Source organism: Hyperolius riggenbachi, chromosome 3 (assembly GCF_040937935.1).
Source record: "Hyperolius riggenbachi isolate aHypRig1 chromosome 3, aHypRig1.pri, whole genome shotgun sequence".
NCBI classification, from domain to species: domain Eukaryota; kingdom Metazoa; phylum Chordata; class Amphibia; order Anura; family Hyperoliidae; genus Hyperolius; species Hyperolius riggenbachi.
Window position 1 is genome coordinate 146,373,394 of NC_090648.1, and position 13,025 is coordinate 146,386,418.

General features: G+C 43.9%; 1 protein-coding gene across 1 annotated transcript in view; it reads left to right on the forward strand.

Annotated features, from left to right (window-relative positions):
* The window catches only part of ADAMTS7 (ADAM metallopeptidase with thrombospondin type 1 motif 7), a 160,947-nt gene that overhangs the window by 27,005 nt on the left and 120,917 nt on the right, over window positions 1-13,025 (forward strand). Inside the window, exons 2-4 of the mRNA XM_068275075.1 lie at window positions 3,154-3,509; window positions 5,814-5,964; window positions 12,491-12,693. Coding sequence (XP_068131176.1) covers window positions 3,154-3,509; window positions 5,814-5,964; window positions 12,491-12,693 — 710 coding nt within the window. The remainder of the gene's footprint in view (window positions 1-3,153; window positions 3,510-5,813; window positions 5,965-12,490; window positions 12,694-13,025) is intronic.

The following is a 13,025-nucleotide window of genomic DNA, read 5'->3' on the forward strand; positions in this document are numbered from 1 at the left end:
AGTAGCGTGTGTTTACGCACTGTCGGCGGACTGATAAGGCTGTTTCTGAACGATCCGCTGAGCGGATCGTTCAGAAGCCGCCTTATCAGTCCGCCGAAAGCCACGGTCGGCTAAAAGACCGCCCAGCGGGAGGGTCTTGCGGACCCGTCGTTGCCTTTTGTAGTGCGTGTGTACGCACCTTACATGATCAGCTGCACAAGTTGTTGTTTACACAGCAAGTATGTACACATGCATTCAACTAAACAACCAACTCATTTAAATACTGCGCAAGCACCAACATGTCCACATCCAAAAACAACAAACTACTTGTGTACATGTGGCCAACCTGCACAATAGTTGGGCAGGTTGATTTGCCTGTTGAATCAGGCAAACTGCCTGTTATCAGTTGGACATCTTGTTGTTTTAGAGTGTACACATGCACTTCTATCATCCAACAAACCAAGTTTAGACAATAGTTGGATTTAATAGTTTTACATGTGTATCATAGGCGTCCGCAGAAAATTTTCCAGGGGGGGGCAAAAAGTGGGGAGAGAAAAGTGGGGCGGCACGCGTAGTGCGCCGCGCCGCAAGTCTGGGTTGGTGCGCGCGCCCAAAAATGGAGCTACGTCATGCGGAGCGCCGAAAAATGGGTGTGGTCATGAACCAGAATGTGGGTGTGGTCGTGGGTGGAGACAAGTTTACATGAACTAAGCAATGGTGGGACATTAGATTAGGACAGTGGTGGCGAACCTTTTGGAGGTCGAGTGTCCAAACTGCAAAGTCACTTTACTATCACAAAGTGCCAACAGCAATTTAAACTAAATACAAACGTTTTAACTCATACATGAACATTATGGAAAATTAAGTTGAAAATAAACTGTAAAGATAAACAATTTCATCCATCGTACTCCTGAAAAAATTATTCATTTTTTTTAGAACCTCCCAGTTTCATTTTCTGTTTTAAAAAGCGGAAAAAGAAGTTTCATTGCTATTGTCTCATATGATGATGATTCAGCTTTTTCCATAGTCTCGCAGTTAGCAATCATGTGACCCCCAACAAGACAAATTCAGCAATCATGAGGCCCCCAACAAGACAAATTCAGCAATCATGAGGCCCCCAACAAGACAAATTCAGCAATCTTGAGGCCCCCAACAAATCATGAGGCCCCCAACAAGACAAAGTCAGTAACCATGAGGCCCGCAACAAGACAAATTCAGCAGTCATAATGCACATAAATAGACAGCTTTTCACATAAATAGGCAGAATGCCCCCTTAATATGTAGACACCTCTCACCTGGCAGCAGTTCCCCAAAATACACTCAATCTGACAGCCGGAGTTCCCTAAAAATAGGTAGCCCCAGGTCTATAGGTGTCCCCAGAATAGGTGGCCAGCGGTATAGATGTCCCCAGAACTGGTAGCCAGGGGTAGAGATGTCCCCAGAACAGGTAGCCAGGGGTATATGTGCCCAGTATATGTAGGCAGGGGTATATGTCCCCAGTATATGTAGGCAGGGGTATATGTCCCCAGTATATTTAGGCAGGGGTATATGTCCCCAGTATATGTAGGCAGGGGTATATGTCCCAGTATATGTAGGCAGGGGTATATGTCCCAGTATATGTAGCCAGGGGGATATGTCCCAGTATATGTAGGCAGGGGGATATGTCCCAGTATATGTAGCCAGGGGGATATGTCCCAGTATATGTAGCCAGGGGGTATATGTCCCAGTATATGTAGGCAGGGGGTATATGTCCCAGTATATGTAGGCAGGGGGTATATGTCCCAGTATATGTAGGCAGGGGGTATATGTCCCAGTATATGTAGGCAGGGGGTATATGTCCCAGTATATGTAGGCAGGGAGTATATGTCCCAGTATATGTAGGCAGGGGGTATATGTCCCAGTATATGTAGGCAGGGGGTATATGTCCCAGTATATGTAGGCAGGGGGTATATGTCCCAGTATATGTAGGCAGGGGGTATATGTCCCAGTATATGTAGCCAGGGGGTATATGTCCCAGTATATGTAGCAAGGGGTATATGTCCCAGTATATGTAGGCAGGGGGTATATGTCCCAGTATATGTAGGCAGGGGGGTATATGTCCCAGTATATGTAGGCAGGGGGGGTATATGTCCCAGTATATGTAGGCAGGGGGTATATGTCCCAGTATATGTAGGCAGGGGGTATATGTCCCAGTATATGTAGGCAGGGTGTATATATCCCAGTATATGTAGGCAGGGGGTATATGTCCCAGTATATGTAGGCAGGGGTATATGTCCCAGTAGATGTAGCCAGGGGGATATGTCCCAGTATATGTAGGCAGGGGTATATGTCCCCAGAAAAGGTCGCCATGTGTGCCCCAGCAGGAGGGGAGCAGCGCAGAGAAGAGGGAGAGCTATGGGCACTCACTTTAGGGGGCTCTCCCTTCCTCTCTCGCTCTCCCCTCCGGAGTCCGGAATGAAGTGTGCAGCGGCTGGCAGCGGGCGGAACTTACCTCCTCACGTCGCACGCGCCGGATGGATTAGCTGCTACTCTGGTCTGATCCAGACCAGAGTGCGGCACCAGAACTTCCGGCGCAGGAGCGAGAGGAGGTAAGTCCCGCCCGCTGCCAGCCGCTGCACACTTCATTCCGGAGGGGACAGCGAGGGAGAGAGAGCCCCCTAAGGTGAGGGAAGGGGGGGGGGGGGGAGACGTCCGCCCTTCCCCACTGTGCCCATAGCTCTCTCTCATCTCTGCGCTGTTCCCCTCCTGCTGGCTGCATGGGCACGCGGCCAGGGGGGGGGCAGCGGGCGGCCAGGCTCGGGCAGATGCCCGGTTTTGCCATATGTGCGGACGCCCATGATGTGTATGAACCTTTAGAGACAGAGTCTTAGTAGGACAGCTAGGCAATCTGAATTGTTTAAAAGAAAATTAATATGTCAGCATCCATATCCCTCTCAGAACAGATGTGCTTTAAATATCAATATTTACCCACTGATATGGAGGGTGTTGATATAAGCCTCATGCGGTCCTAGATGATGCAGGACTGAAGTGAACTGCTTCATTGTATTTTTCTTTCAAGTTTCCAAGAACAATCTATATTAGTATTCACAGCATGGCCAGACCAGTGTAATGTGCAATAAGATACTGGATGTGAATATCTGCCTTTTCATTCTCAGGTTTATTTTCTCATTGCAGATCTCCCCCTTAGTTTCTCTCGTGATTCTGACATTGTTCACCCTGTCCGCGTGGATGAACAGGGCTCCTTCTTGACCTTTGACCTAAGCCTGCGCAGCCTGCAGAAGAGAGCAGTTTCTTCCAGCTCGGTACCCTCTACATATTATGGGATCAGATACCAGGGAGTGGAGTTGACCTTCAATCTCAGTCAGAACCACCAGCTGCTGGCCCCTGGCTATGTGACCGAATGGCGCAGTGGAGGCCTGAGAGAGACCAGGATTATCACCCGACCTTCCAGCTCATGTCACATGCTGGGAGCAGTGCAGACCCACCATCAGTATGTCGGCAATGCAGCTATCAGTATCTGCAGTGGACTGGTAAGATAAGAAGTAGTCCTCTTAACAATCACGATCACTAAAACATTGTTCACATAAGTAAGTGCAAAACTTCTTTTTTTAGTTTTTCTAGAGTGACACAAGTTTGAACTTCTGACTGGGTTGTGTTTCTGTCTTCATCAAAAAAATTTCTGTCCACATAGCAATAAAAAGACATTTTCAGTAGAGCGGGGGAGGATTAGAATATATGTAATGGTTTATATGCTGTCTATGCCCTTGTAGAGATTGTCTTATATTCTGTATGTCAAATAGAAAATAAGTGAGGCGAGTTTGTGCAAAAGAAGCAGACAAAAAATAAAAAAAACCTTGCAGTAATTCTAACCTTTCCCCATTCTCAAAGCCTGGTACACACTTTCAATTTTGACTGGCCAATCGCTGACCAATTTTAGCACCTCCATGTAGCATGAGGGTCAACAGATGTTGAATACTGAGCAGATTGTGTAGAGTGTAGACAAACCGTCATACTACATGGAAGTGGTTAAATTGGTCAATAAATGGCCAATCATAATTGAAAATATGTACCGGACTTTAAACAAGTCATTGGCCAATTTCACCACCTACAGATTGTGAATACTACAAACACATTGTGTAGGGAAGCTCTCATACTACGTGGAGGGGGTAAAGTTGGCCAGTGATTGGCCAATCAATATTGCCTGTGTGTATCAGGCTGCAGTTATTGAAATCTGAGATCCTAGAAGAGTTTAGTCTATAAATTGTCCATAACAAATTAAACAATTCATTCAAGATTTATTGAAATGGTGTTATATGCACTGCCATAGCCCCTACTGCAAGATGGTATCATTTAAATTAAAAACAGTAGGCCTGTGATCATGTGATTACATTTCTACTCAATCAGTGTAGGTATGTGGCTGGCTTATTGCAGTTGAAATGCATTGCAATGTTTTAGGGACCTGTTAAGGTACAGAAAGTTGCATTTTCTTACTTTCCTGTATTTTGGCTTTGACTGTAGCAGAGAAAGAATAAATAGCTGTAGCTGGAAAGAAATAGAAATCTTTTGGCAGCGTAGAAAGTTAATTGAAAAGGATTTCAGTTGTTTATTTAGCTATATTCCAGGAGTACATGGACATATACATACACCAATTATTGGGCAAGAAAAGTCGTTTTAGATCTCCAGTATTTGCACATTGGTCTGGTGAACAACACAGGAGGAGGGTGCTAATTATCTTGTTCCTCACATGACACTTACGCTGAAAACTCTAGACAGCTATTTAAGGTGGACCCAAATTAAAAATACAAGATTTCAGAAATAAAATCTATTTTCTAAATTATAATAATAAATAGTAGCCTTTTTTTCAGCTGCATGATGACAAATATAAAATATTTTACATTTATTGGAGGAACCCCTCCCTTCCTTTCAAATTGCCGGGACAGAATCCGGCAAACTGGTGGAGTAGGAGGTGTCCGGCAAAGGAGGAATTGCTAATGGCTGCCACCTGTATAACCCTAGTAATGAAAAGAGAAGGGTGAAAAGCATGCACTGAAATGCTCATAGGCCTGAAGGAGTGTTTATTTATCATTGTATGTGTCAGACTGGTGCAACTAAATATTTTGAATTAAAAAAATGTTTGGTTTGGGTCCGCTTTAAATACTCAGATATTCGCTTACCACACTGTATTACCAGTTCTTTGCATGTGGCCATACCTGTAATGGACAACTCTTGAGAAGTTTCACTGTCCCACAGATGGAAAAACAATCAGAAAAAAAATCCCCCTCTGCCCAAACGAACCCCATGAGAACAGTTTGCTTTATTGTACTTTAGTCTGCACATTGCAGACATTTGCCGAGGGTGTGCTACTGCAACAGTGAATAGAGCTTCTGCAGTCACCCCCGAGTGACACTGACAGTGACACAGTTCTGTATTTTTTTAGATTGCCAGGTCAGTAAACTCAGGAAGACTTCAGGCATACATAAAAGGAAAACATACAGCTAATTAGAGTGAATTCTTAGCTGGGGCTGTGAGTGGCTGGGATTTGGAGTGTCTCATAGGGGTTTCCCAGGTGTGCAGCCTGACATATCTGAAGGATGTGTAATTCCAGGTGTGCAGGGTCACACTTTGTTGTGAGAGGGCTGGTGGAGATGCCAGGTGTTCCTGGGTTTCACAAAGCTCAGACATCTGCTCTAAGGTAATCAGAGGCAGAGCTTAATCTCTGCCCTGCAGGCCAGGCTACATTGATTGTAATATAACCCTCTCATTGACCCAGTGACCAGTAAAATATCTTTGCTGACATTAATCCTCCTGTTTTATGTTTCCTTGTTCTTTGAAAGAGAGGTGTCTTCCAGCTGGACCATGAAGATTTCATTATAGAACCAGTGACAACTACAGTGCCAGCTGTAGGAGAAGCAATGCCCCATCGGATCTACAAGCGGCACACAGCTGAAGGGCAGCAGCCAGGGTACAGGAGCTGCGGTGTGAGGGGTAATGTTTGGGAGGTCATTCCTCATCAGTGTTGGGGGGGCAGGTGGCATGGAAACTCAAGCATTAGCAAATTAACAAACTGCTAGTGCATGCACAGTAAACACACAGCTGTATGTTTACCGTGCATGCACCAGCAGTCTTGTACACCTCATTGCAACAGTCTTGGGTTTGTATTTGGGACTTATTTATGGCAATGTAAAGCAACCCATTTCCAACAAGCCTGAGAAAGAAGAACATATATGAAAATTGACATTATTACAGATCACTGTCAGTGAAAAGCACATGTCCATAGATTGTGAGGCCTTATGAAGCACATGGTATGATGTGAATGATTCAGTGTTTTCTTTAAGGCCGGTTTTACACTTGTTTTTTGTGTTGCGGTTTGATGCTCCTGCCACATCACACCACAGTGCAAAAAAACCTCACTCATATGACCCTGCAGCAAATTGCGCCAATAGAGTCATATGCACAGCGCCACGCTCAGGGACATATTGTCTGCAGGGAGTAGTGAATGGGATGGGTAGTTTCATTACTCCATATAAGATGGTTCTAAATCCAAACTCAATTCACTTTAACCACTTAAGGACCACGGGCTTAAACCCCCCTAAAGACCAGGCCATTTTTCACAAATTTGGCCACTGCAGCTTTAAGGCCTCACTGCAGGGCTGTACAACTCAGCACACAAGTGATCCCCCCCCTTTTCTGCCCACCATATTTTTCTAATCCCCTCTCCTTCCCTCCCACAGCCAGCTTCAGCCTATGATAGCGGATTGCTGTCTTGCCGCCCAGGGGGACAGCCGTGGATCGCAGCGCTGTACACAGTAAATAGACGTTGGTTTCGCCATCTAACAGTCTCCTAGCAGCGATCGCCACTGGGAGGCTGATGACGGAGCAAAGCTCCATCATTGAAGCGGAGATGTGCGATCTCCTGCAAAACATGCCCACAGGACCTTACGCCGATCGGCGTGACGCGGTCCTGAAGAAGTTAAAGTGAGATTATAGTCAAATTTCATCAAAGAAACATTAAACACAGCCAGGGCCGGATTTACCATAACGCACTGTAGGTTTGTGCCCATAGGCGCCTGATGAAGGAAAGACGGCCCACTCCCCTCCCCAAGCGACCTCCCTCTCTCCCTATGCAGAGTCCGAGCAGAGCGTAACTCACCGAGCTCTCTGCATTCCACTGACCGATGAAATCTCCCTTCGGTTGGGGGTACCACTAGCTAGTTAATACTGAGGGTACCTCTGGCTACCTAATGCTAAGGGACGCCTGTAGCTTATTTCAGATGCCCAACTCCATAACTGGCAGTTTTTAGAGTTTCAGCCCATTTAGCCCAACAATTGGCCCATGGAGTCCAAAGCTGGTGGACCTGAGCGCTGAAAACAACCAGCTTCTTTCATCTGGACACCTGGCTGTTGGAGTCAGGGTCATAACTACAAATCATGGGGCCCCCCAGCAAAACTTTGATGTGGCCCCCCATTCACACCCTTTCTCTTGCCTACCCCTGGAGACCCTCACAGCCTGGGGGCCCATCTTGTAAGGGTCAGAAAACAAGTGTAGACATCATAATGTTCACACCACTAACAAGTGTAGCCACAAAAACACCCGATGTGAAGGATGGACCACTTCATCAGAGGCAGTGAAGCTGTCACAGGAGCTGCTCCTGTCTACTTACAACCCTGGTTGGAGTTATGAGATAGACGTAATAATTCGGAGTAGGTTCCACTTACAGTGGGTTGCAAAAGTATTCGGCCCCCTTGAAGTTTTACACATTTTGTCATAGTACTGCCACAAACATGAATCAATTTTATTGGAATTCCACATGAAAGACCAACACAAATTGGTGTACACATGAGAAGTGGAACGAAAATCATACATGATTCCAAACATTTTTTACAAATAAATAACTGCAAAGTGGGGTGTGCATAATTATTCAGCCCCCTTTGATCTGAGTGCAGTCAGTTGCCTATAGACATTGCCTGATGAGTGCTAATGACTAAATAGAGTGCACCTGTGTGTAATCTAATGTCAGTACAAATACAGCTGCTCTGTGACGGCCTCAGAGGTTGTCTAAGAGAATCTTGGGAGCAACAACACCGTGAAGTCCAAAGAACACACGAGACAGGTCAGGGATCAAGTTATTGAGAAATTTAAAGCAGGCTTAGGCTACACAAAGATTTCCAAAGCCTTGAACATCCCACGGAGCACTGTTCAAGCGATCATTCAGAAATGGAAGGAGTATGGCACAACTGTAAACCTACCAAGACAAGGCCATCCACCTAAACTCACAGGCCGAACAAGGAGAGCGCTGATCAGAAATACAGTCAAGAGGCCCATGGTGACTCTGGACGAGCTGCAGAGATCTACAGCTCAGGTGGGAGACTCTGTCCATAGGACAACTATTAGTCATGCAGTGTACAAAGTTGGCCTTTATGGAAGAGTGGCAAGAAGAAAGGCATTGTTAACAGAAAGCATAAGAAGTCCCGTTTGCAGTTTGCCACAACCATGTGGAAGAAGGTGCTCTGGTCAGATGAGACCAAAATGGAACTTTTTGGCCAAAATGCAAAACGCTATGTGTGGTGGAAAACTAACACTGCACATCACTCTGAACGCACCATCCCCACTGTCAAATATGGTGGTGGTAGCATCATGCTCAGGGGGTGCATCTCTTCAGCAGGGACAGGGAAGCTGGTCAGAGTTGATGGGAAGATGGATGGAGCCAAATACAGGGCAAACTTGGAAGAAAACCTCTTGGAGAATGCAAAAGACTTGAGACTGGGGTGGAGGTTCACCTTCCAGCAGGACAATGACCCTAAACATAAAGCCAGAGCAACAATGGAATGGTTTAAAACAAAACATATCCATGTGTTAGAATGGCCCAGTCATAGTCCAGACCTAAATCCAATCGAGAATCTGTGGCAAGATCTGAAAACTGCTGTTCACAAACGCTGTCCATCTAATCTGATTGAGCTGGAGCTGTTTTGCAAAGAAGAATGGCCAAGGATTTCAGTCTCTATATGTGCAAAGCTGGTAGAGACATACCCTAAAAGACTGGCAGCTGTAATTGCAGCAAAAGGTGGTTCTACAAAGTATTGGCTCAGGGGGCCGAATAATTACGCACACCCCACTTTGCAGTTATTTATTTGTAAAAAAATGTTTGGAATCATGTACGGTTTTCGTTCCACTTCTCCTGTGTACACCACTTTGTATTGGTCTTTCACATGGAATTCCAATAAAATTGATGCATGTTTGTGGCAGTAATGTGACAAAATGTGGAAAACTTCAAGGGGGCCGAATACTTTTGCAACCCACTGTATATCTGAAATAAATGTTTTGGATGGAAAGACCAAGAAATGTTTTCTTTTTTAAATTAACCACTCCATAACAGTGTAATAAATAAATCAATATTAACTAATTAAAGGGGCACTATGGCGAAAAATTGTAAAATTTAAAATATGTGCAAACATAAACAAACAAGAAGTAAGTTTTTTTCCAGAGTAAAATGAACTATAAATAACTTTTCTCCTATAATGCTGTCACTTGCAGTAGGTAGTAGAAATCTGACAGAAGCGACAGGTTTTGGACTAGTCCATCTCTTCATAGGGAATTCTCAGCAAGGCTTTTATTCTTTATAAAGATCTTCCCTAAAAAGGATTTAAACAATGATGCTGGCCAGCTTCCTGGGTCGTTGCACAGTTTTTTTGCAGCTGGACAGAGCAACTGCCATTCACTAAGTAGTTTTGAAAATAAATAAACCCCTGAGAATCACCCCATTAAGAGATGAACTAGTCCAAACCCGGTCACTTCTATCAGATTTCTACTGCCTACTGTAAGTGACAGCAAGATAAGAGAAAACTAATTTATGGATCATTTTACTCTGGAAAAAAACTTACTTCTTATTTGCTTATGTTTGCTCATATTTTCAATTTTAAAAATGTTCGCTATAGTGCCCCTTTAAAAATATGTTAATCTAATGCAAGTGTAAACTATAAATGTTTAGTCTTTCTGATGTGCTTTAGTTAAAGAGGAACTCCAGTGGAAGTAACGTATTAAAAAAAAAGTTAGTGTTTGCCCATTGTAAAATCTTTCCTCTCCCTGATTCACATTCTGACATTTACCACATGGCGACATTTTTACTGCTGGCAGGTGATGTCACTGGAAGAAGAAGCTGCTTGCTTTTTTAGCCGTTGGAAACAGCTGCACACAGCTGTTATTTCCCACAATGCAACAACACAGCAACCTTGGTCCTGACATCACACTGGTAGGGGTTTCACCACAGTATCAGCCATACAGAGCCCCCTGATGATCCAATTGTAAAAAGGAAAAGATTTCTCACGGGAAAGGGGGAATCAGCTACTGATTGTGATGAAGTTCAATTCTTGGTTACGGTTTCTATTTAAGTTATCAGTACCTACTGACATTTTATTTTCAGCCACAATTCCATAAGTATATGGTGCGAAATATAACCAGATGCATTGCTTTCTCGTACAACAAGCTTTTTTTATGGAAGTACACTCAGTAGCTGTCGTATATTTTTAAACTAGGGCTCTCTCTGTGGAATAACTTCATGTAGGATGTGGCATCCAGTTTAATGTTACTTACAGATAATGAACAGAGAAGTAATTATGTGAACAGCATGTGGGGTGTCTGTTTGCAGTGTACATCCAATGCAAATTTCATTAATACGCAGGGCGATTAATAAGACAGATTTCATGTTTCATGAGTTTAGAGCAAGTAGACTAAATAAGCTATGTTCACCCTTTCAATACTGGTCAGCCTGTAAGCTTCGGAACCTGATCCCCAGGGCAAAAGTTCTGTGCAGGAGCATCTACAGACGTCCCCTTAGATACAACTGAGCAATACATTCTGTTGCTATGAGGAGGGGATAGGGAATAACCACGCAACACACAATGGAGCAGCTTTTGGAGGGTGGTGAGGAAGGAGGGCAACAATGCACTCAGTTGTTGCCTTTGCTTAAAAAGTGGATTCTGCCTCGGCTGAGTACATTCTAGCGTGTGTACAAAGTGTAAGGCTCTCTACACAAAAGCCAATATTCACTTCCAATTCAAAAATCCCATCAAATTACAGTAGCATGCCGGTTAAATGGAACTCAGGCATCCGCCAGTGTCATCTAACTAGCATGCCTAGGGGGATGATGGGGCGGCACTGGTGGTTTGCAGAGCTTTGCACAGAAGAAGTTACTTACTGGACCCCCGGGCAAGGTCTTCTACACTTCTTGCAGCTCCCAGCGGATCTCCACTACCCAAAGGCTGTCCTGCTGGTCTGCCCATATATATCCAGACTTGGAAAAATGGTGTTCTCCATATAATTGAATGGAACATTATAATCTATGTGTAACAATAATATATTCAGTACATTGTTACAAAAGTCCCCATTTTGCAGATTAAGGCCATTATTGAATTGAGTGAAAGTTGAGCAGTGGTGGTTGGATGTGTCTACGGACATGTAATGGAATAGTAAGTGGTTTACAGCAAAACCTATGTAAACAATCAGCATCAGTCTGCTAGACATCATTGATTGTTAATTTGATCTAGAGCTAGATAATATTCTTTTTGTTATTGTTGTTTTCAAGGTATCATACACAAACGTTCGATTTGTCAGAAAATCTGGAAAAAAATTATCGAATATGAAGATTTTTCCCACTTGTCGGATCGGATTTTTGTTGTTAAAACGAGATAATCTTTTGTTTTTCTTGATAAAAAAAAAAGATTATTTTCGACTTTCGTTCGATCGTTTTGGTTGAATAAATGGGAAAATCAAATGTTTTTATTGTACCATATATGGGCACCATTAGACATATTACACTCGGCAGGAGACCTAAACTGATGTATTGGACTAGTATAAAATAGGAGGAAACAGTGGTGATGTCTGGCACTGTAGTTTAATTTGAAAGCAGCAAGTGTACAGCAGTGGAAAAAAAAAAACCGTCCATGAAAAACATGTACAAGGTGTGGTACAGAATGTGGTACTTATCGTGCTTGTTGCTGGGTGTGGGAGGCACTGTGGGCGCCAGTGGGTGCACGGCCTTACGACCGTTTCGCTTGGGGTGAGCCTTTCTTCCTCGGAGGCCTAACGTGCACGTGCACGTTAGGCCTCCGAGGAAGAAAGGCTCACCCCAAGCGAAACGGTCGTAAGGCCGTGCACCCACTGGCGCCCACAGTGCCTCCCACACCCAGCAACAAGCACGATAAGTACCACATTCTGTACCACACCTTGTACATGTTTTTCATGGACGGTTTTTTTTTTTTCCACTGCTGTACACTTGCTGCTTTCAAATTAAACTACAGTGCCAGACATCACCACTGTTTCCTCCCATGTATTTGATGCAATGTTTCTACTTCCGTCTTGAGCACGTAGTTTTTGCTGGAGTTTGCCCATCTATGCAGCTGTCAACACTGTCATCACAACCAATTCTGAGTGCCGGCCTACCTTTCTCCAGTTAGTCCTAATATAAAATAGGACCTTGCACTACCATGGTGACATTTCCTGTCTCTTCTTCAATAGACAAGCCTGATTCAGAGCATAAATGGGAGAGAAGGAGAGAGCGCTGGGAACAGTTACAGAGACAGCACACAGACCGTCCTAAATCTCGCCGTTCCATTAGCAAAGAAAAGTGGGTGGAGACTCTGGTTGTTGCTGATCCCAAGATGGTGGAATATCACGGAAGTAACAATGTGGAGAACTATGTACTGACTGTTATGAATATGGTGAGCATACCATTATCTGGATAAGCTGGAGTGAAGATCATACATCTCAAATATGTCATAAAATGTATAGACTATACTTATCCTACTGTTTGCTTAAAGGACAACTATTCCAAAAATTTGTAAAATTTAGAATACATGTGCATTAGTTGTTTATTTGTCCCAGAGTAAAATGTACTATAAATTTATTTTTTTCCTACGTTGCTGTCACTTACAGCTAGTACAAATCTAACAGATCTCACAGGTTTTGCACTAGTCCGTATCTTCATGGGGGATTCCCAGTATTTTCTTTATTATTTTGAAAAGGATCTTTACAGTGGTGCTGGAAAGCCAAT